Source organism: Saccoglossus kowalevskii, chromosome 7, assembly GCF_978046115.1.
Source record: "Saccoglossus kowalevskii chromosome 7, keSacKowa6.1, whole genome shotgun sequence".
NCBI lineage: Eukaryota > Metazoa > Hemichordata > Enteropneusta > Harrimaniidae > Saccoglossus > Saccoglossus kowalevskii.
In genome coordinates, this window is record NC_140647.1 from 17,103,587 (window position 1) to 17,129,070 (window position 25,484).

General features: G+C 34.0%; 3 protein-coding genes across 4 annotated transcripts in view; 2 read left to right on the forward strand and 1 right to left on the reverse strand.

The window, feature by feature from the left end:
- LOC100378579 (lipoxygenase homology domain-containing protein 1-like) overlaps positions 1-4,699 on the reverse strand; it is a 48,054-nt gene extending 43,355 nt beyond the window's left edge. Inside the window, exon 1 of one of the 2 annotated variants that reach the window (XM_085501184.1) lies at positions 4,508-4,699. The gene's annotated coding sequence lies outside the window, so the exon portion shown is untranslated. The remainder of the gene's footprint in view (positions 1-4,507) is intronic. The other variant, XM_085501185.1, reaches the window with a different exon arrangement.
- Positions 4,700-6,192: 1,493 nt separating this feature from the next.
- LOC102806712 (uncharacterized) lies at positions 6,193-13,245 on the forward strand. Its single transcript, XM_006819538.3, has one exon. It carries the CDS (start codon positions 6,431-6,433, stop codon positions 8,495-8,497), a length of 2,067 nt encoding a protein of 688 aa, XP_006819601.1. The 5' UTR covers positions 6,193-6,430; the 3' UTR covers positions 8,498-13,245.
- Positions 13,246-19,863: 6,618 nt separating this feature from the next.
- LOC100378428 (ubiquitin carboxyl-terminal hydrolase 40-like) overlaps positions 19,864-25,484 on the forward strand; it is a 44,099-nt gene continuing 38,478 nt past the window's right edge. The window contains exons 1-6 of the mRNA XM_085501824.1: positions 19,864-19,893; positions 20,753-20,899; positions 21,903-22,046; positions 22,754-22,879; positions 24,201-24,347; positions 25,354-25,422. Of these exons, the coding sequence (XP_085357950.1) occupies positions 19,864-19,893; positions 20,753-20,899; positions 21,903-22,046; positions 22,754-22,879; positions 24,201-24,347; positions 25,354-25,422 (663 nt within the window). The remainder of the gene's footprint in view (positions 19,894-20,752; positions 20,900-21,902; positions 22,047-22,753; positions 22,880-24,200; positions 24,348-25,353; positions 25,423-25,484) is intronic.

Below are 25,484 nucleotides of genomic sequence, written 5' to 3' on the forward strand. Positions count from 1 at the left end.
TAGAATTACTGGTATATATATTGCTAAATATCCCTGTAGTGAATTCATTATTAATTTAATTTAACCACAGGGCTGTCCACTAACAAGACGCTCACTCATTGGTTAAGATGGCATCACATGATACCTAGAATTACTGGTATATCTATTGCTAAACATCCCTGCAGTGAACTCATTTATATTAATTTAATTTAACCACAGGGCTGTCCACTAACAAGACGCTCACTCATTGGTTAAGAGGGCATCACGTGATACCTAGAATTACTGGTAAATCTATTGCTAAACATCCCTGCAGTGAACTCATTTATATTAATTTAATTTAACCACAGGGCTGTCCACTAACAAGACGCTCACTCATTGGTTAAGAGGGCATCACATGATACCTAGAATTACTGGTATATATATTGCTAAATATCCCTGTAGTGAATTCATTATTAATTTAATTTAACCACAGGGCTGTCCACTAACAAGATGCTCACTCATTGGTTAAGATGGCAGCACATGATACATACTTGCTCACTCATTGGTTAAGATGGCATCACATGATACCTAGAATAACTGGTAAATATATTGCTAAATATCCCTGTAGTGAATTCATTATTAATTTAACCACAGGGCTGTCCACTAACAAGACACTCACTTATTGGTTAAGATGGCATCACATGATAAATACTTACTCACTCATTGGTTAAGAGGGCATCACATGATACCTAGAATTACTGGTAAATCTATTGCTAAACATCCCTGCAGTGAACTCATTTATATTAATTTAATTTAACCACAGGGCTGTCCACTAACAAGACGCTCACTCATTGGTTAAGATGGCATCACATGACACATACTTGCTCACTCATTGGTTAAGAGGACATCACATGATACCTAGAATTACTGGTAAATCTATTGCTAAACATCCCTGTAGTGAATTCATTATTAATTTAATTTAACCACAGGGCTGTCCACTAACAAGATGCTCACTCATTGGTTAGGATGGCATCACATGATACATACTTACTCACTCATTGGTTAAGATGGCATCACATGATACCTAGAATTACTGGTAAATCTATTGCTAAACATCCCTGCAGTGAACTCATTTATATTAATTTTATTTAACCACAGGGCTGTCCACTAACAAAATGCTCACTCATTGGTTAAGATGGCATCACATGACACATACTTGCTCACTCATTGGTTAAGAGGACATCACATGATACCTAGAATTACTGGTAAATATATTGCTAAATATCCCTGTAGTGAATTCATTATTAATTTAATTTAACCACAGGGCTGTCCACTAACAAGACGCTCACTCATTGGTTAAGATGGCATCACATGATACATACTTGCTCACTCATTGGTTAAGAGGGCATCACATGATACCTAGAATTACTGGTAAATCTATTGCTAAACATCCCTGTAGTGAATTCATTATTAATTTAATTTAACCACAGGGCTGTCCACTAACAAGATGCTCACTCATTGGTTAGGATGGCATCACATGATACATACTTGCTCACTCATTGGTAAAGAGGGCATCACATGATACCTAGAATTACTGGTAAATCTATTGCTAAACATCCCTGTAGTGAATTCATTATTAATTTAATTTAACCACAGGGCTGTCCACGAACAAGATGCTCACTCATTGGTTAGGATGGCATCACATGATACATACTTGCTCACTCATTGATTAAGAGGGCATCACATGATACCTAGAATTACTGATGATAATAGACAGATGTACATGTATAGGCCATGAAACAATAATTTATATAGTTATTTCAACAAGCTTAATACATATACATATATAGATATTCATAATTTTCGACAGAATTTGTTATGCAATGCTCCATTGTATCCATTTTACACTGCCTAGTATCAGTCTCAGTCCTTGACAATTATTCAAATACTGAGCAAGCTTGCATTCTAAAAATAAATTTGTAACATTTATTTTTGGTTAGGAATGTCTTTGTTTAAGAAATGTTTTGAATTTGGTAAACTGATACACATTGCCTTAAAAGGAAACAGCCTTGCTTATTACAATTCTCTAGAAAGTCAATAGTGAATAGAAGCATGATCAATACTGTTCACTAAAAAAAATGTTTGATGTCTTTTAAGATCATTGCTGCATTGGATATGAGACAAATACATGAGCATGTTGTTTTGAACATTTATTTGTATTCAACGATATTGTGTATATAAATTCAATTACTGTAAAACCACTAACATTTAATTTCACTATTTTGATGTTTTGAGCATATTCACTATAATTTCATGTATTTGTCAAGGAAACAATGAGTTTTATTGTTATTTTACATGTCCAGCTAGATTTAATTTTGAGAATTTTACTTGTTAGGAAAAATAACAAAATTAAAACCCAGTTTTCATTCAAGTTATAATGATTATACTATAGGTAATGACTGATAGTGTTTCTACAACAAACAAACTTCTTCTTTTATTGAAAAAAATATTAAAAATCATTTTTCCTATTGTCCCTGCGACAAACTGTTTTTGTTTTGGCCTAAGGGAATTTTTGTTTCAACCTTCTGCATCAATTGACTTGATTCATATGTACAATGCATCATGGGAGGTGAAAATCCCATTGATAAGTGATAAGTTGGCTTAGTCTAGATTGACCCTTGACTAGCGTGGGATTACTTAGGGCTAAAACACAGTCAATCCAGGGATAAAAATCCAAATAATGACATCAGAATTTTTGTAACAGTAAAATTGGGTTATGTTTAATTAATTTATTTAAAAAGTCATATTTCTACTACCACTATTTTCCATTACTACTTTCTAAAATGCTTAAAATACTATATGCATGGGTCTATGAGTAATTAAAAAGGTCTGATAGAATTTGCAATTGTGTTCAACAATTTTTGACATTTTCAGTATCAAAACTGCAAAAATGAGGGTAATTCCTTGAACAGGTAGACATTTACACTTGATACGACTTGTAACAGCAGAAATGATGACCTAAAAGTCAGGAACATCAGACCAGTATGACCAGAACTCAACTCATCATTAGAATAAATATCAATATTAGACTTTTTAAACTCATGTCACAGAGCAATATTTTAGATATGATAAAATTCACTCTTTTTGGATTACTTGTTGTTTACTGTACTTTTTGAAAATACAGTAAATTCAAATCAACGAGAGGTTGTGATTATGGCACTTGTTTGTATAGCCCTCCATGCGTAGGCTGATTAGAAGATTAGAAGATGTATTAATCTCTAAATTATATTTATTTACACCAGTGACATCAAATCACAGATGCTCAGATTGGTTGAATGCCTTTTAACTGCTATTTTAAGTTTTTAAATGTTATTTCAGCATATATATAAGATAACCGCAAACCACATCCACGGGTAATCAAAATGGTATACATGTTATAAATTATTTATAAGCTTAAATATTTAAAAACTCAAACTAATTAAGTCTTTCCATTTGGATTTGAATGATACTCTTGTCGCAACAAAGATATTTATAAGTTTCACAATTCAAACTGAAACAAGAGATTTCTACAGGCCGATAGAATAACAATAATGTTTTCAAATGACATTGTTGTGCACTGTGCTTGCAGATTAGCTGGTTTATTGACATTGACATTTATAAATTATTATAAAGATGAAGGGATGCCTTTGTTTTTATAAAAATTTATAAAGATGAAGGGATGTCTTTGTTTTTATAAATATTTATAAATTTCAATGACAGTTGAATCTAACCAGCCAATCAACAGGCACATTGATGTCATTTGAATATGTTCCAATATTATTTCATCGGCTATGAGAACCTCGTTTCAGTTTGAATTGTGGAATTTATTGTAATTTATAAAGATGAAGGAAATGGGTCTGTTTTGCTGGAAGTAGTGATTTATAATTGAAACCCTGTATATTTATATTTGCTGACTTGAGTGTACCATAAAAAATAAAATAAAAACATAGATGAATTTTAAATAATTAATTATTCCACAAGATTCATTTCATTTTTTGCATCCTACTGTGTGTTCTACAGATAAATTTATCAAAGTGTTTCAGTACATCTTGTGGTATACCAACTCAATCTACAGTTCACCAAATTCTGAAGACAATGAAATACTTTATATCATTATAAATTCTCTATTAAATTTCGATTTTGGTACCGTAATTAATTGACAGATAAATGTCAGTTTCCGTTAAAAAGCTTTCCAGACTTAATGACAATGTAGATGTCATACCGGGGTCACTGTGCTGATGGTTATGTAATACCATTCACGGATTGAAATACGGTATGCCATTCATTGGAAGCGAAAGTAACAGTTTATTTTCATTTTGCACCATACTGCAGCCTGAGAAAGACCACAGAGCCATACACTAGTCTGGAAGTGAAATTATGGTGCTCGATATCAGTGATATGCCTTCTGGTATGTGTATGTATACAACATCAGAGAGTACAATGGTGTGTTATTGCAGCGTTTGTATTATAAATGGGTTTGGCCGTGTGTATCACAGCCATTGCTCCTTACCTTGCCGACTTACGCAGTTATGCGGTGAAATCCACAGTCTTCGGGGGTGTGAATTACGGTGGACAGTTTTCTTGGGTAAACAACTCGTCGATAAAGATTATATGATCTGCACTTTGTCACTGACGTCAACGGAGAACGGAAAATTAAAAACTTCACGTGTGTCGAGCGTAGTTTGTAATCTCTGATAACAATGTTTTGAACGTTGCCAACATATATTGCACGCATGCGCAGATAAATTAGTTGAGTACTACCGCCTGAATATGTTTGCATATCAATGACACTCTTCAACGACTCCCGAACTGGAAAAACTCTCTTTCAGAACCGTCTGAAAATGGAAGTACATTTTGTAGAATTGTCCCACATCCGCTAATGACTACTTACGAAAGATCTCATTACTTTTGACACTGTTATTTTATTTTTCAGCAATAACGGGTTTCAAAACTTTTTCTTTGGTTACTGAGGGAGACTTGTTTTCCACGCTTTACCGCTCCTAGGGGGTTGCAAGCTGAAACCCCTTATCCCCCGACCGTAATCTTGGCTGTCCGTAGTTTGCATGATATTTTGTCAACGCCAGTTATAAGCGATGATATCAATCGGTGCATAACTTTATATCTTATCATATATATTATTCTGCATGGGAAAATCGGAATAATATTATTTTGAGTGGAATAATTTTATTCAAAGTATATTCAAGGATACAATGAAAGTTAAGAAATAACACAGTTAAATGTTGATATTCTGAATCAGGCACGGTATACATCAGAATGTCTACGCATACGTATTGTTTCCTCTTTTAATTTCACGTCAACGTGGGAGCATATTATCTTGTCTCTAATATTATATAGTATAGTCATATACCTCGTATTTCTAAGGTATATGGCATAGAAAGTCACCTACCATACGTCATAGACACAGTCATTGTGAGATAAATTCTTGAATTTCAGCGCACCAGTGAATTGAAATCCAAATCTAAACAATAATCAAAATATATTTAGAAAAAAGTAGAGGATAACTGTTTCGATTTAACTTGAACACCGTATTGTATGTATAATAGCTTTATTGTCCCCTTGTAAAAAGAATAAAATTGGAATCACAAAAAAGTTGTTTTTCATTAATAAATGACACTTACTAGTACTACAAAGTTGTAACTTCATTGACACCAACCAAATTGTGCCATTGCAAATCAGCAAAGAATTGCATGAACAACTGGTTGCCCCCTGAGTTTGACAAAATCAACGAGTAAAATAAACAAATCTTCTAAAACAAAATGTATAATCACCATAAGCGGGGAAAAAAAATAATAGAATGAGTTTGTGAAAAATACTAGTAGTGTTTTCGAGTTCTGATTACATTAATCTCAGATATACTACAATTATGAACTGTTTCCACGGAGTGTTTGTTAAAGAGAAGTACATAACGCATTTACTGTTATTTTTCGTTGGCAGCAGAACAAAATGTATATTGGAACAACATAGAGCTGTAACATACCGTCAGCGTGGTGGACATAATAAAACATAATAAATAAAATAAAACATATTTATATTTCGGGGGTCGTTTCGTTAATCCTCCATAAAGAATGTGAATGTATTACTCGAATTTCATTACCCAATCACCGTCAACCAGACGGTTATTGGTTTTATTTGCATATGAATAGATATCTATCCCAGAATGCAATACGTTTTACCGCGTCATCACCGTCATGGCGTTGGTCCCCCTAAGCCTTTGTGGTGAGTCGAGCTAAATTTCGCAAAAGTACTGCCCTAAAATTAATTTCAGACCTGTCGGAGTATAGTGATTGCGTTTCCGCAGAAACTTGTGAACATTTTGGTGTGAAATTCGCCCAGCTATTGACACATCTTGCTGGCGAAATTTTAGACCGAACTAGGGGTACAAATTTTACCTGGGAAAATTGAAAAGAGCAAAATGGCTGCCACGACTCCAACCTACGTAGAAGTCACCATACCGGCTCCAGTGGCAACATCGCCTCAGCAACAGCAACAACAAGATCATCACCAGCGTCAACTTAACGACTACGAAGCTTTTAAAGAATACATCGAGGTGTTCCTTGTCGAAGTTTACCGCTGTAAACTATGTAAGTACAACAGCGCCGTGAAGGTGAATATAGCGGAACATATGAAGGAAAACCACTTTCCGACTTACAATCAAGCTGCTGGCAATGGGGATCAGAGAGAAGAACATGCCAATGCCGAATCTCAGCAGCAAAATCCAGTTCATTTAGGCGACCTGACAACACAACAAAATGACGCAGTTTCTCTGTCAAATGCTTTGGAAGTGTTGATGGGGTTAGGAGCTGAATGCGCCGCTGACGCTGCTCGGAGTGCCGAAAACACGATGTCGCAACCAGAAGGTGAGATGCAACATCAACAGGGGCAGGTTCAGAGTCAGGACCCAACTGTGACGCAAGAACAAACCGACCAGGATGATGACGATGATGACTGTGAGGCAAAACAGCTGCAAACAGTCGACACACAGGTATTGAAAGATGTTTCTAGTCAACAGACGACCATAACGATTGTACAGGATCCAGCATCTGCGCACGGACAGCTACACACTGCAAGTGGCCAAACCCTCATCTTGAGTAGCAAGCACTTCAAGAAAAGTAGAAAAAGTGATGCTGTGATCCCTACCAGAGAATCGCTAGGTATATCATCTCCATTCCAGAAGAAAGAATATATAGGGCAGCGAAAATTTCAGTGTGAGAAATGCAAGATGAGATACAAAACAAGAGATGAATTGGATAAGCACATTCAGAAAAAACACAATCGAACAAAGAAATTCTTGTGCGAGATATGTGGTGAAAAGTTGTCAACGAGAGCCAGTGTCAGGCATCATGTGCGAAGAAAACATGCCGACTCCAAAGAAATTCTTAGTTGTGACAAGTGTGACTACATCACCAAGTTTGAATCTCGTCTCAAGATACACATGGGAAAACACGGATCAGAGTTTCAATGTGAATTGTGTAACCGTACATATGTGAGTAGTGAAAAGCTGGAAGCCCATTACAAAACACCCATGCATAAAAATGCAGTGAATCCCATCATATGTGAACACTGTGGGTATAGAACAAAGAAGAAAGACAATTTTCTGGTTCATATGAGGAAACATACCGGGGAGAAACCCTACAAGTGTAACATGTGTGACTATGCTAGTGCCGATGGGAGTACCTTAAAAAAGCATGTGATGGCAAAGCATTCTAACATTCGCCCATTTAAGTGTAATCTGTGTTCTTTTGCTTGTGTTGACAAAAAGGGACTGACTATCCATATGCGACGACATACTGGTGAACGGCCGTTCAAGTGTGATATGTGTAATTATGCAGCGAAGCGACGCAGTGCTCTTAATGTTCATAAACAAACCCATCTGAAACAAGCTGAAGGGATGGTGAGAAGAGCAAAAATGCCTGGGGTTGTACCTAGTCAAGTCACCATAGCATATGACGACCAAGACCAAGCCTACCAAGCAACAACTGTCAGTTTTCCGACGCAGAGTAATGTCCAGGCGCACTCATCACAGATACCAATTGTCCACCATGTCATCACTCAACAAGAAACTGAACAAGCTGTACGTCAAGCTACCCAGATAACTCATGTCATCAACCAGGATGGAACCCAAGTTCAGATACCATCATCTATTGCACAGCATGTCATTGCGCAACAAGAAGCAGGACAGACAGTACAGATTCCAACCTCCATCGCCCAACATATCGTAGCACAGCAAGATGGTAGTCAAGTGCAGATCTCATCAAGCATTGCTCAGCATGTTATCGCACAGCAGCAACAACAACAACAACAAGAAGGAGTGCAAACCGTGCAGATACCAACATCAATTGCACAACATGTAATAGCACAACAAGATGGTGGTGTCCAGTCAGTAAATCAGGCAGTTCAGATTCCTACATGCATTGCTCAACATGTCATCACACAACAAGAGACTGATCAGTCGGTTCGAGCTATTTGGCAAAGCATGTGAAAGTGACTTGTGAATGAACAATTAATTTAAATCAATTAGAAATGGATTTAGTTTTCGCTGATAATACATACTTTCAAACAATTCAACAGTTGCGTTCTTTGATAGAGGCTGTAACATTGCTTTTCGTAGAGGTGCTTTAATATTATATTTGAGCTGAGTCACCATTGATTTAATTTGTCAGCAACAATTACATACTTCTTTACATGGCACTTGTGGTCTAAAGCTTCATGTCTTAAGTGAGAGGTGCATTTTTCTCCTTGTAGAGAACACAGTTGTCTGGCATTTAATATTTGTATGCATGACTAAGAAAACATGAGTGCGTAATACTATAAACCATTTAATTTCCACATTTTGATATCTTCATTACATTCGCATTACCTAATGTGTGGAAACTGTTCTTGTGAAATGAAATGGGTTTACATTAGTAATGCATTTGTTGATCATTTCAAATTGAGAAATACTTTAGTTATTTTAGAGTGGAATATTTTTCCACTGAAGATGCAACAGTCTGGTGTTTGTGTAATTACGTATTAATAATTTCAACTTTAATTCAATTCATATGAAAAAAAGTGTAGGTGTCACTAAGACTGAATTTCACATGGTGCATCAATTCTTTGCAAAGCTTGTATTTCAATGGGAAAATGCCAGTGACATTCTTAGCTTCCAAATTATTAAAGCATTTGTGTTCATAGTTTGAATAATATGGAAGCTATGATGTCAATGAGTGCCCATTTCTATTTCTCCCTAGATTTTTGTTGAGTTATGAATACAAATAGTGAAAATTAGTGATAATTTATATGTTTGTAAATTTATTAACTGCTAATTAGAAATGGTAGTGTGTTTGGCTTATATAAAAATATCAAGTATTACTGAGATGGTCCATCTCTAAATCAAAAATGTTTTACTGTGGCTGTATTTGAAATTCATTATTGTTGTCAAATACTGTGAATTTTGCCATAGAAACCTGAAACCACACAAATTTCTATCTGCAAATATTGATAAACTGTTTACAGTACATTGTGTTATATAAATATCCAGCAGTAAGATGTGTAAACTGAACAATTTTCAAGTGCTTTTTTTCATAGACTTGTGAGTATATTGTATTTTGAGTTAATACCGCTGACCAATGATTCTCCTAGTCAAATTGATTTTTCATATACCTCGGTTTCACCAGTCACCAATGCCAAATTACCATATGCTTAGATTTGGCTACAGGTAATTATTTTGAATTACAAACATTGTCATCAATTAATAAAACTAGGTCATTACACTAAAAAAGATAAATTAAAAATCAGGAAAACATACTGTTTATTATGTTTAAATGCGGAATTATAAGATGATGGTATGCAGTTGGTGTGATATGATGGGAAGAAAATCTTGCATGTATTGAAGAAGTCAAATGTACATTTCTGGAAATGAAAATAACAGTGTTTGACTAGGGCTGTTTCTACTAGCGTTGTGTTGGTTAGAATACATTTCATTGAAGTGTGCATGAAACTCTATCGTTATCGCAGACTGTAAATAGTTAATATGAAGATGCATACCCTTGTAAATTCATGGTACCGGTATACGTGTATATTACTGTAGTATCACTGTAAACCGCTTAGATTCTGTGAAAGGCAAATTCTCACGAGTCTGTGAGAATTCTGTCTTCAAAAACACTATTATGAAACCATGAAAATTAAACTGTTTACATTATTTTAATCTTACCGGTAATTATGCTGTTTCATGAGGAAAGTTTCTCTTCCTGTCTAAATATAAAGTGGGAATAAAAATAATGTAGTCTTTGGTTAAAAGTATTTGATACTTGTTAGAACCCTAGTGTATAATATTTTTTCATGAAAACAAACTGTATGAATCTTTAAGTTACAAATTAAGTTCCCCTGGCAGGAATGGCTGCATAATGTCATTCTACTAAAATGCACTTTTATATTGAATAAATAATTCCTGATAGGTTTTGAATCTTTTTTCAATACTTGGGTACTGACTGAATTAAGGGAAAGGTTTCTTGCACACAAAATGGGTCAAATATACTCTTGACATTTCTTTCCATTTTTGCCAACCAGCATGGGCAAGTCAGCACTAACTGGTGACATTCCGCAAACATCGTTTTATTAACCAGAACATGTAACGTAATGGCTCTATTAGAAATAAATTTCTAATAAAACTTTGCATAAACCAATGATTGCATTTATTGAATGCTGAATGATTAAAATAATATGATCATATACATGCATGTTTCAAGTAATAGAGCAAATATGGTACATGGGAAAACAAATGACATTGGCGAATAGTCTCATTTGATGAGTGACTGGTTTTTGTCACTGTCAACATGCACAAAATGAAATGTAGCCTTGCCCAAAACAGAATATACTCGTACTGTAAAATTATTTTAGCCAGAAATAATTTTCACTGAAAAGACATTTTTGCTGTTTTGTAAGAAGTTTATTTTCAGTGATTTTTGATGAATGTTAAATATAGGGAAAAAGTAATTTCATTGATTCATCCCTTCAGCGAAAACTGCAAAAATAAAGCCAAAGCAAATTACTTTACACTAGTTCTTGGTGGATGAATAAGTTATATTGAAAGTTGAGGTTTCTAATCGTACTGTAAAAGGGTTAATTATTCACTGGGTTTTAATTTTGCGTTTTCGCTGACTGGAAAATGCGCTAAATTAAAACCCAGTGAATATGTAAAATTTATTATAGAACACATTATCTAAATGATAAAACCGTGAATTTAAAACCCACTGAGTATGCCTGAAATGGTAAATCACCGAAATTTAAACCCAGTGAAAATTAGTCATTTTGCAGTATTCTTTTATAATTCAATATTACCAGATGACGTTTCGGCATCAGTCTTGTTATTTTTGGATTACACTTACAATTTCACACTTTCAATATACTTTATAAAATATTCCATGTTTTATTATCAAAATATGTTGCAGAATTTGCATATACTTGGCATAATAATGTGTGCTTATCAAAAGAATTAGTGACTGAAGTAGGTGGCCAGCTGAAAAGTTTACAGACCAGTCACCCTGTGAATTTATGATGAAATGTGCATTGACAATATGCTTATCTGCCAGTGACCCCAACTACCTACCCACTTTGCATATTAATCAGTTTTGTAAAGTATAGACATGATTAGCTTGCTTAAAATGAAAAATTAACTTTGGTTATATTTATGTACTAAAATTTTCTTGCCAAATTAACGCTTGTCAACAATTGTATTTTTTAGTATACTAAATTAATCTTGTGCAATTGTTGAATTTACAGATATACAGTTGCATATTGACCTTTTTTTTTAGCAATATAACTGCCAATGACCTCTTTGTTGTACATTTAAACCAATCAAATTCTTTGTCTTGGCCCAAAACTGATACAAGAAAATAGGACAACAAAAAACATTTGTTATATCAACTAAGTTGAGATTTGAATAAATCAATGTGACAAATATCCATATTTTGAAATGAGATATTGATGTTTTCAAGGGACATATAACCATGATCTAATTGTATTTTATATCAGATACATGTAGTGTGGAAATATCAAGTAGTACTATGCTGAGATGATATATACTGTACATTCAATAATTATGTAAATTTGAAACTTGAGTTAATTTTTCAGTTTAATGCAAAATCTTGCCTGATATCAATTATAATTCCTCTAGTTCCTTTTCTTGAGGAAGAGTGAGGAATGCTTCATGAGTTTTATTGAATTAAAATTGTGTCAAACTTAAATTTTGATAAATTAGTATACATACATCAATATGTTCAATTTATGATTTTGTGTTGATTATTACATTTCCATTGCAGTTATGGACAGTTTTATTTGTGATCAGAGAAGGATGAAGTTCCCCCCCCCCCCCAAATTAAAACCTCTTGTTTTGCTGTGGGTAACATCAAAGTAGAGTTATAGCATCTGAATATGGCAAATTCCAACCAGGTGGTTGAATTGCTAGAGAAAAATAAATTATATTTTGAGCACAAATCAGCTGGTCCAATTAAAAGAGGAGCCAATGGAATGACAATTTGTTGTTAATGTTGCAATCTTTGACAACTCGTCAAAATAGTGCCCTGTGATTAGCAAAAGACTATATAAAAGTCTAAAATACAGACCAGCTGCTTGCAGATATCAGACAAGGCCACTCAAGTGGAATATTAGCTTATATTTGTTGATTATAACCCATTTTGTTAATGGTATGAGTGAATGAAAACTACATTTTTCCCCATCAATAATTTTCTAATTTACTTTGAAATAATTGCATAATTTGTGCATCAGTCTGTTGAGTGCTTTGTAAAGTTAACAATTTATTTTGTACATAATACAAGCCTTTCATTTAGTAATTTCATAATGTAAGTGAGAAGAACTGTAAAGGTACTACTGAAATGCTATTATATTAGAATTTTGATTCAAATTTTGATTATATTCCTGTCCTTTATTTGACAGAGAAATAATAAATTGAAACATTTGAGTGTTCACTATCAATATAATTGTAATTTTTTGATTTTAACTCAATTTTTCACATCTACGAATTTGTGTATTCTTTGGTTGTGATCAGGAAATTGTTTAAAAAAAGACTGAATTTATTTAACTTTTAAACAAGATTTATTAAGATCTTTTCATATTATTTCAATATTCAGAGTACTGCATTTCACATTGTTAGCATGCCAAACTGTTTCTTGGAGCTTATTTTTTCTTTGGTGTACAGAGAAAAGATTATTAAACATTTTTTTGTGAAAACTATTTCCTTTTTATCACTGCTATCAGTGTGGATGACAAAAGGGGAGCTATTCGTCATCAACGTCCTCAACTTAGTTGACAAAAGAGCTATTTTGACCGTGATTTTGCTGGCATGCTTTCATTATGCCCTACCCTCAAATTAATTTGAAATGAGGTGATTGAGGTCTATTGTACACATATGCACCCAACTGGCAACCATATTTGATCCAAAAATGGCAGAAAACTTGCATTTTATGTGTGTGCATTGCCCCTAAATTGTGCTGACCAATTGGAATATTAGTAACACCTGTTGGCTTGCTGAGAGACATCAATATTTTTTTCAGGATTTGTTCCAACATTGACCAACTGGCGGCCTATTTGTATGACAAACATATTTAGTCTCTGTTTCGAACAAAGTTTGGACTCATGGGTTATTAATTTTGGTTCCGTTTGTCAAACATGCTTTGACCCATCACAGGGCCCATGTATGATGACTTGCATGTGCACTTTGACTTTTATTATTTGATCAAATATGGCTGCCTGGTGGTTCTCAAAATTGCTAAATTCTAATACCTAAATTTGTCATTCAATATATTGTAATATTGTAGGTTATGTTATTTTATGATTTAATAAAATTTATCAAATTGACAGCCATTTTGTCTAAAATTGCAGTGTGAAAATGTGTTCAGAATAATTAGGCCTTTGTATCGGGATCATACATACCATAGATGGTATCCAATGCTAGTTCCTCTGTATGCATGATTGTAATCACCACATTTTGTCAGTCAATGTACTTCAAGTTGTACTGCATTAAAATTGACATACAAATGATGCACAAGTCCTTTGGTAGACATGTCTATCTACATGTGATTTGTACTAAACACTGAGATCAACTGCTGGTAAAACAACATGGGGACGATGCATTGTCAAAGCTTGTTATTTATATTAAGCTTGAGTATGCAACTAGTAAAGTTTATTAAAACTTAGTACAGACGCAATGTATTGTTTCACAAACATTCTTTTTGCAGCAATCCTATACAAGATGGCCAACTGGCAGCCATTTGTATCACAAAAATTTAGTAATCCTTATTTTTTCTGCACAATTATGCTTATACATTTGTATCTCAAATTCACACTGTGCAGGTAATTTGGTACACAGAAAATTGTGTTCAAGCACATCAATAAAAGATGATTTGTGTTGTGATACAATCCAAGATGGTCATATTTTCATCCAAAATTTCAGCAAAATGCTGGGAGATGGTGATGTATTGCCAAATATGGTTGCTATGGTGGATTATAAATTTGCAGTTATGTTCTTGCTGCTGACCTATCTTTTCAAGATACAAAAACTAAAATTTAAACATGATACACTGTCATGGTGACCTAAAATAAAAATATTTTTGGCTGTATGTTATCATCAGTAATATTGGTAAGTTACTGTTTGTTATACTGCCCTCTATGATACATGTATTTGTCATAAACACAAGTCTATTCAGAACGCTTAGGCAGAGTCACAATAGGACAGCGACAAGAGACTGGAACTGAGTCTATTTGTATGTAGAAACTTTTGAACTGTGGAATTCACACTATGGTGTACCGGTATGTTAGGCTGGAAAGTAACCACTCATAACGTTGCGTCAATTGGACAGTTTTAGAACAAAATTGTTGCAACTTTTGAAAAGAGATGTATTGTTCTAGTGATTACAACCACCATTTGAATCGTGAATTAGACCAGTTTTAGAATTAAGTTGTTGCAACTTTTGAAAGTATTGTTCTAGTGATTACAACCAAGGTTTGAATCATGAATCAGACCAAATTTGAAACTAGCAGAAGATGAACTATATCTATGATGCACTTACAAATGGCTGTGAATTGTACAGAGTAATTACAATTCAACATGTATACAGGAGTTGACTATTTGATTTTGCACAGTGAAAATTTGAAAAATAAACATCATACAGGGCAAATGAAAGAAAAAAAATATTTTACATGTAAAAAGGAACGCATACAAACACTGATAGAAAGAGGAGAATATATTTTTAGAGTATCATCAAGTGCATGAAAAAACATAAATTGCAGTTTTCCACCACTATCTCCACAACAATTATGATGGATCAACCCTGAATAGGATTTTGTTGTTGAATATAATAGAAACATACTACATGTATTACATTGAAAACCTCACTTTTAAAAAATTGAAAAAAAAATCCGGATATGAAAAAATAGTTTTATTTTAGAAAACTACAAAAAAAGTTACCAGACGTATTACAGCCTGTAAGGACGTAGTTCCAGTACTGAGTCAACCAACTGAACTTTCGAGAGTTCACTCTCGCGTAAAGCATTGTGGGAAAACAAAATGGCTGCGTACATTGTAGAAGTCGAGCCGCACAATGTTGTGCAATGTTGACGCTTCGCCCCACTCAGCTGCTGAAGTCCATCCACACTCTGCAACTGACTGCACGCGAACAGTGAATTGAAGATGTTCGAGGGGCTTTTTGGCGACGAGGATGATGCGTTCTCTCAATCGTTTGCCATGGGAGACGCTCTTACCGAAGTCAACGGTAAACGATTTCCGGCCCCGAGCGCACCCCGTCGGCCCTGTGGTTTATGTGGCATACAGAACCAGGGGTCCACATGTTATTTGAATTCATTACTCCAAACTTTACTCTATACACCAGAATTCAGGGGTGAGTTTTCCATAGCCTTACACATTTTTTCTTAAATAAATAAATAAGAAATTAATTCTGCCAAGAAATCGCGACTCTGGTACTGTACGATCTGTCACTGCACATAGAAAAACCAACACGGACGGGCATAAACCATTTCAAGCCTGTTAGTGTAACCACCCTCTATAGACCAATTGCTTGACAATGCATGTTAGTAACACACCATACCGTTCAAAGGGCCCTGGAGACGCCAAACCATGATGAATATAATCATAGCTTTTTGATGAATTGTCATTGCCCGAAACGCAATTAGATTCAAAGAAACCGATGTGATAAATCTTGTGGTTCTGTAATTATCGGACTCTGTGTTCTAATTTGCATAGTTATTGGAAAAATTGTAGGTTAAATTTAATAGTAGATGTAAATAAAAAATTTTGATTGTACAAATGTTACATTTGTACTGCATATTTATAATTTTGTTAGTTGTTTTCTTATAGAAAGTTTATTCCAAATTGGATCTGATGAATTAGGAGAGCTGTCAGAAAAGGATAATCCACAGGCAAAGGTTTGTAACATTTATTGCACTTTTTATTTCACCTTGTATTGTCAGCAAATTAGCTGATTGTGTGCCTAGCTTTAAAGCAGGAGTGTCCGTCACCTGTGCACGCGCAGGAATTTAGTCCCAAACGACGGTAACAACACACGCTAAAAATGCAAAGGCTCATGGGTAGACGCCTGTTTGTAAACAATGACACACTATGGCCATCTGACGCATGCGCATGTAATGACTTCCCCCGCTTTAAGCATATGACACAAATTTGGAGCCATGGTGAAATAAGTCAAATAAATACAAAAGTGTGTGAGCATTGGTGACTGCATCTCTCTTCCCAGCATCAACATTTCCTCTTGCCTAATATTTTTTTCACCAAAATGATTTATTCAAATGCTGCAATGCGTTTGGTAAATGCTGAAGGCATTTCAAGGCTGTAAAGCCCAAGAGACTGGTATAAGCCGCTACACCATCACATGCGTGGTCAACATAGAGTAAATGGCATAGAACATAAATCAGCTCCTTTAATGAGCGGAAATGCAATATTTATTCATGACTTTCATCATAGTTTTGCGAAGTAACATTTTTGGAGCGCCTTTAACCAGATCTTTGTCATACACTCCGATTTGACCTTTCCATGCTAAACAAGCTCACGCCTATATGCAAATTTTACTGTGTCATCCTGAAGCATGCTTAATTAATAGGCCTTCGGTCTATAACATCACTCGGCATTATGGCATCTGATCGTTTAGTTAAAAAAAAAAACATTATCAAAGAGGGTTCTTTCACATTTGTTCATTACAGGTGGCAACTGTTTTTTTCTAATATTTGGTCAAAACTGCAATTTTTTACTTCTTTCCTGCTTTGATATCTGTTGGGTCTGTGCAAAGGTGTAGTCTCATTTAGATTTGTTCATTCAATGATAATATCTGCTTTTTTCTGTTTTGGGGAATTTGTTTTTTATTCAATATTACAAATTTTCAGCAGTGACACTATTTCAACCAACAAGGCATTTCTTGTTTTACATTTTCATTTGGTGTTTATACACACAGGTTCGAGTGATTCCAATTCAGCTACAGAGACTGTTTGCTCAGCTATTGCTGCTAGACCAATACACAGTGAGCACTACCGATCTAACTGATAGTTTTGGATGGACCAATAATGAGGTAAACATTCTCAGATTTGAAATGTGATTTAATGTGTACATTTCAAGTATGTGACTGCATTTCTCACAAGAAGAGACCAATGAAACTAGAATTCTGTTGTGAAAGTCTCAGTGCATGTACATTTGTTTTTTTTTATGGGAAAAACTTTTTAAATCATGAGGAGTGCCTTGAAGAGTTTGACCAGGGCAATTTTTTTTCATCGTTTCTTGTGTGTACATTTTTATTTTGCTTTCTTTCATTTTTTTATTTTTATCTCATTGTCTAGCTTGCAATTTTTGTTTACACAAATCTTCCAACCACTACCCACGGTTCCATATGGTCGACTTATTATTTACTGATGTATTTGAAATAAACTTTTAAATATTTGTATGCGATTTCAAACTGACATGACATAATAGTAATCATATTACTGAATTTGTTGTAGGAGTTGCAGCAACATGACGTGCAAGAGTTGAATCGTATTTTATTCTCAGCGATAGATAATTCATTAGTCGGCACATCAGGACAACACCTTATTTCAAAGCTGTACCATGGCTCTATTGTCAATCAGGTTTGTCAAATGTAGACTTGTGTATTATCTGTGTTAAATTGAACTACACATTATAATTCAAGGAAGGCCTAAAAAGCATAAAAAGAAAAGCTTTAAAAGCCTTATTCTCCTTAAAGGGAAAAACAGGCAAAAATCTAAGTATACCACTGTCACTCTGTTTGATAAACTAATCAGACCAATTCTCACATATGGTAGTGATGTTTGGGGAGATGAAATTTCACTAAAATCACCAATTGAAGATGTACATATAAATTATCTTCGTTTTCTTTTGGGTACATCCAAAAACACTACAACAATGGGTTTATACGGAAACTTGGACGTTACCCATTGGAGACTTTTATCGAAAAACAAATGATAAAATATTTTAATCGTATAAAGAACTCGTCAAATCCATTACTAAAACTAGCTTTCCAAGAAAATAAAGAAATTAATAGTAAATGATACACCAATATAGATTCCCTTTTAAATAACATCACCAAAGATACAATTCATAGCCTTGCTAAACAACAGTGGCCTAACACTCCCCGTAGCAAGGTACCTAAAGACGTGTTTTGAAATAAGACAGCAACCCCAGTGACAACCTTCTTTCACTATTTGAGTTTTGCATTTTGTTTTCTATCTATCGTAGTATCATAATTTTATACTTGCTATTATCTGTAATGTATTAGCTTAGCTTTTTTTTTTTTTCCTTTTTTCTATTTACTGTTTTGTAACCTTTTATTACCTTTTTATTATAAATTATAAAGACGGTGCATTGCCATTCTGTGATGATACAGTCTGCTGCACAATCAACATTCTTGGTTAACAATAAATCATATAAATATGTGTTTCCATCAATGTTGCATTTTTAACCAACTCGTTCAGTATTCTTGGTGCAAAAATATTAACATCATGGGCAACACTCTCCTGTAGTAATTTTAATAGACAGATTCGAATTTGGTTCTTTTGCATTGGAAATATTCTGTGGCATTTCATATGGAACATCCTAATGTAGACGGCCGGCCGGCCGACTGGTGGCCATGCCCATGTGATACCATACATTGATGCATTTGATTGAAATATCTTACATGTTTTAGGTCATACATAACATTTCATGTACCTTTTAAAGCTAGTATCATAATATTGGTGCTAAGAACCACAAATGGTTAAAATTATGTGAGTGTGATCATGTAACTAAAAAGATGGCATTTGTCATGCGCAATGACTGGTTGGCTTGATAAAATATCAATAATGCAACACCACAATATAAGCCAGGAATAACCTCTAAGCCAGTGTGCCAGCCTATATGCCTCGTTGTAATAAAAAATATTAATGTTAATCATTTTCAAAAAGAGTTAAATGTAATTTGAATTAATGTAAACAATTGCTGGGTTTAGTTACATGTTTACTCATACCATGCTCTCCTCTCTGCTAGATTATATGCCAACAATGTGGGAAAATAAGTGAAAGACAGGTAAGTAATTCACTAAAGACAAAATAGTTTGTCTGTTCCATGTATGCTGCAAGTTTAGAAGTACAAGAAATACACCAGTTATCAGTTTTTAATTTCACACTTCTTATTCAAAATTACTGTTTTGGCATCATCTACTGTTGACACATAAACACCAAACATTAATTACTGCCCCCTTGGCATGCATGTATGACAAACAATTCCCACAGTCTGTATGCACCATACAATATATTGTAAATTAGATCCTTTGGTGCATCAGCATGACAAGCATTTCTATAGTCCTTGAAACAGTAACCAACTTGGTTACATTTTGATATACTGGTACCATCAATAGCGAGAAAAACATAGAACTGTTGTGATCATAGAAAGCTGTATGGTGTGTTAATCTTTTCACCACCATTCCCTCTTTTCATCACAAATAGTCTGCACTTTCCTTCAGAAGATTGGAAGAAAATAGCCAAATTTTTTGAGTGAAAACTGAAAATTGACTCAAATTTTGACTATTGGCTCCAAAGCCAGGGATCACTTCCAGAAATATTGAAAAATATAATTAAAACAAGTGCACACAATTTGGGTAAGAAACTTATGAAGTTATCAAATGAGCACCAAGTGTGCAGATAATAAAGACAATTGTGTTACTTTGCTGGGATTATCCATTATTTGTTGTGAATCCCAAGAAAGTTTGTTGTCCGAACATAGGAATTATTTTGAAACCAGATTTAACAGTGTTCTCCCCAGAAAAACAGCATAGAGTATCAGGTAATTTGCATAATAATAATATAATATGTTAATCATCACTATTCATTGTTATGCTAAATTGGCCATATTGTTTATCCAAAATTAAACACTTGGAAACCCCTATTCTTTAATGCCCTGAAGAGAACCCTACACAACAGATATAACACCTGTCACTATTTTAGCTTTCTCTTTATTTATTTATTTATTTATTTATTTATTTATTTATTTATTTATTTATTTATTTATTTATTTATTTATTTATTTATTTATTTATTTATTTATTTATTTATTTATTTATTTAATTAGATGTCCTCATGAATAATTAATTACCTGTGAAACAATCAGAGCAAATTTTAGATGCTTGATGATTGTATTGTTATCTATTACTGAAATATTATTTGATTTTTGCAGGAGGATTTTCTTGACTTGACACTGGCTGTGTGTGGGTATAAAGGTTTGGAGGATGTGCTTTATTCCTGTTATCAGGAGATGGAATTATTATCAGGCAGTAACCAGTATAGATGTGAAAAATGTAACAAGTTGGTCAATGCCAAAAAGGTAAAGTTGCTGTTTTACTCTCATGTGTGCGGGTATATAGAACACAATTTTACAAGCATTCCAATACAATTATAAATACTGTTTACAACATTGTAACAATTGGGCAGACTTGCTGTTTATCTTACTTCCAGGACAAACAAAATAAATCCTTCATCCATTTGCAAAAGGGCAGCTATTTAGTCATCACATCAGAAACCATTATGTCTTTATTAACATGTCTTGTGGAGTGTTTCCCCTTGCATTCATGCAGTAAAATCTGCCCAAGTATTTTACAGTATTAGTAACTATGCTTTTGTGCTTAAGGGAAAATCCTACTCATGATTTCAAATTCCCAGAATTTATTCATTTTTTAATGAATTGCACATCTGGGCAATACAAGAATATTGACCTAAAAAAGTTGGGGGTCACCAGTTTGATGTTCAAGAAAATCATGGTTGTATATTTGTGGATAGTGGCCATTTTGGCAGTATTATAGTGCTTTTACCATAGGAACCTATGGCAGAGATATTATTTCATATCTCAAATTGTGACATAGACTGAAAAAATAATATATTGTTACTGATGGGGTACTTTTTGTTTTCCTGATTTTTTTAAAAATAAATCTGGGTTTTAAAAAGCGTTGAAAAATGCAATTTTCGTTTAACATTGCACTCTATGGAATTGTTCTAAAAATAGCTATTTTTGAAAAAATATTACCGATAGTACAAGTTTCTCAAAATATGTCACTGTAACACACAATAGAATGCTATTTCATGGTGCAATGGGACAATAGCTTCATGATTTTACATAATAAACCAATGCGATTTATGACCAACTTTCTCAAAAATGATGAGTAGGCTTTTACCTTAAAATACACTATGTTCAAATTTTGCATAGATATACAATGCAATTTGCCCTCGCATACATATAATAATGCTTTCATAATAAATAGTCTTATTCAAAGACTTTTAAAACTTGTGTCATCTGCGATGTCCAGAATTTTGATCACTTGTTATGATTTTAGGGTGCCAGACTACGTACATTACCACCAATCCTCACATTGTCGCTACTCAGATTTAGTTATGACTTTGTTAAATGCGAACGATACAAAGAAACTGGTAAATTTACATTCCCTCTGGAAGTTGACATGAGTCCATACTGTGAAAACGTAAGTATAAATTCTGTAATTTGACATGATGGTATTCATACAAAATGTATATTCAATAATGTTGCAAGTTAGATATTAGTCTTGCTGCCTCTTTTCATAATCTTAAACCCTGTAACTAAGACTAGTTACTCATTGCTATGAAAATGGAATCTTCCGCTTTGAGTTGAACCAATCCCAGTATTGAACTTTAAGATCATTATGCAAATACATGTTCTCAAAGTTACCAGATTTTTGGAGAAAGTAGTTCTGGTTTTGATTTCAATGTGCTTGAATAAATGGGACTTCATAGATCTCTGATTCTGACTTTATGCTTCTTGGAATTCTTTGTACTCCACACAAAACAATCCTAATACTCACCCCACCCAATAATCATAAAATCACAAGACAAACGTACATTTCTACAGATATGAATTCAAATGAAATCTTGTTGAAAGCTGGCCAGAAATACCCAATGAAACATGATGTTTCAAAATCTTAATGTTTCATTATAATTTAGAATAGTTTGAAAAATGGTATCTCGTCATGTGATATGATGGATGTAACCCAATGACTGGTTTTCAACTTCTTGTTTACCATTGTTTGCATTGTTGAATCTTACACTTTGTCCTCCTGAAAAATAAAAAAAAAGGAACGTTGAGCATGTTTTTGACAAAATTTTTTAGTAAAGATCACAAAATTTTAGAAGCTATTTCAATTTTTTTACACAGACCTTACCAGCAGAGAGTACTGAATATGAGTTGTTTTCAGTCGTCATTCATAAAGGCAGTGGGTATGGAGGACATTACCATGCATTCATCAGAGATGTTGATACTCTTGGGAAATGGAATTCACCTGTAAGTAATGATTATTCAATGATGTGTTACGAGTTTTGCCGTATGGTTATGGCAGTCTGATTTTAATGGCTTCCTACTACTATATGAGTGGAATACCAATTAAACCAGAAGTACAAAACATTCTTATAGTACTCCTATATATAGGACTTTTCATGAAATCTTGTAGAATAATAAGGCCCATAGGATTTTACATTGTCTGTTCTATAGAACTAATACATAAAATCACAAAGCCTACAGGATTATAAAATTCTTATCAGACAAAATCCTATAGGATTCCTGTAATATGTTGACACATTTTTCTATAGGATTCCTATAGGACTATTCCTATACAATTCAGTGTAAAATGCTATAGGAATCCTACAGGTGTTTGTCTTTCGAAACAAAGTGCTCTACATAAATAAGAATTTCATACACAATGTAGAAGCTAACCTAAATCAAAGGTAATTAAATTATAAAAAAAACAAAATTAAAGCAGTTTACTTGTATTAATTTGCAAATCTACCAGTAGTGTGAGAAATATAACCATATTTTGAGGTTTTTTAATATCATATTGTAGTTATCTATACCCTGACCTTGTACCTGTGCCTACTTAGTACATGTAGTTATTAATTCCTGTTGGTATGTAGTAGGAAACTTGAACTTATTGATTGTCCTCTGTGCTTCCATTTGTCATGATCACATTTAAAATTGACACATGCATCATACATCTTGGAAGACATAATGCATGTTCATTTATTTCATGATCAGATTTAAGATGGTTGAATGACGGCCATTTTTACTCACATGCTGGAATTGAGTCCCAAGCTGCAATAACAACACGCGCTAAGGCTCATGGGTAAACGCTTGTTTGTAAACAATGACACGCTATGACCATCTGACGCATACGCAGGTGACAACTCCCCCACTTTAAAATTCATCAATAGTTTTCTCTTCGTTGTCTTTGGTGAATTTTGTTCAAAATTGATAGATACATTGAACATAATGCCCATTTTGTTTAAATGAATGCAGTTTCAGAGCTATATCTCTGACATACATTGACTGATTGACATGTTGAGACATATACATTACTTATGCTCTTATGCACATCTGTTTGTTTGGTAATCAGGTTAAAGATGGCTGAGTGGCAGACATTATAATGTTGAAAATTCAGAAAAATCAATCTTTTCTGCCATTCCGTTATATTGTTATTAATATATAATCTTTGATAGGGAAAACTTACCTACTTACCTACTATGTAGTTTGTGAATCAATGTGCATACCAACATATTTCACAGCAAACATTTTTAACAATTTAAATATCATTTCACTCTTTGTTTTTAAGGAAGATGAACCAATTCACATAGCTTCTGATCCAAGCAGTGGTAAGATTGATTACATTGAACTGGGTAAACCAGACGAGGTCTTATCAGCCATACTGGTGCAAGAAGGTGGACCACATTGTAATTTAACAATAGATAAGCTATGCCAGGTTAGTGCTCTGATATCTGTCTTTTGTCTGCTGGTCAAATACTACAACTGGCACCAATTATATTTCACAAATTAACACCATATATTTCATTTACTGACATAAGACAAGATAAGACTTTATTTATTACAACTTTACAAATGTTAACAAGTGGAAATACCAACAATTTGTTTGACTTTTTCAACAGTTTGTGCTGTCTATTTTAGAACCAAATTAAGTTTTAGTTCATGCATGTGTGCATGTATGTATGCATGTATGTATGTATGTATGGATTAGCAATTTGCACACTAGTTCCTGTTGGGCATCAGTAGGGTAAAACTAACGTGTCTCACGACAATACCTGCTCATGTTTGATGTTTAAAACGTTGACCAAGCTTGGTTCGAACTACGATTTTCTTATTGGTAGTCAGTACCTATAATCCCTACTCTATCAGAGGTTTGACTGGGATAGATATAAAGATGTATATGTTTGAAAAATACATTCATCATCATTGATATGTATGACAATGTATTTTGTATTTATGCAAATGTACTCTTCCACTGTCAACAATGGGTGGAGCAGTGTGTGCATTTATTTTGCATTTTCAATGGTTTGTCATGGTAAAAATCATTAATACCATTGTAGCTATGCTGTTTCAAGTGTAAAAGCCACATATATCATCAGCATCTTGGAAACACTTAGCACGGCCACTCAGGTGATTAACTATACAAATTACATTGTATCATATGATGTTCATCTCCCGTCATATGTGTTCAGTTTCTGTCTTCCACTGGTGTTTTAGGTTGTGTGTAGTGTTCTCTCTCAATTGCTAGTTTATGGCTGCTGATTCTAAACTACACCATTGGCTTGATTTACTGTCTGTTGTTGTCGAGTAGTTTATTTCTTTTGTTCTAATTTTGTTTTTAATGTATTTTGAGTATGTAACTAGCATTATCTCTCTTGTTGTCTCATTCCATCTGTTGTTGTTAGTGAAGTTTTTTAACCAACTGTAATTTTATTTGCAAGTAGAACTTGATAAAACATACTGGTGTGACATGGAACAAGCGATTCAAGAAACACTATGGGCCAATTCAGAAGGTACAGTAGCAATGACTATTTCACACCCAAGTATCCCACACCAGCTACATTTATTTTTTTAT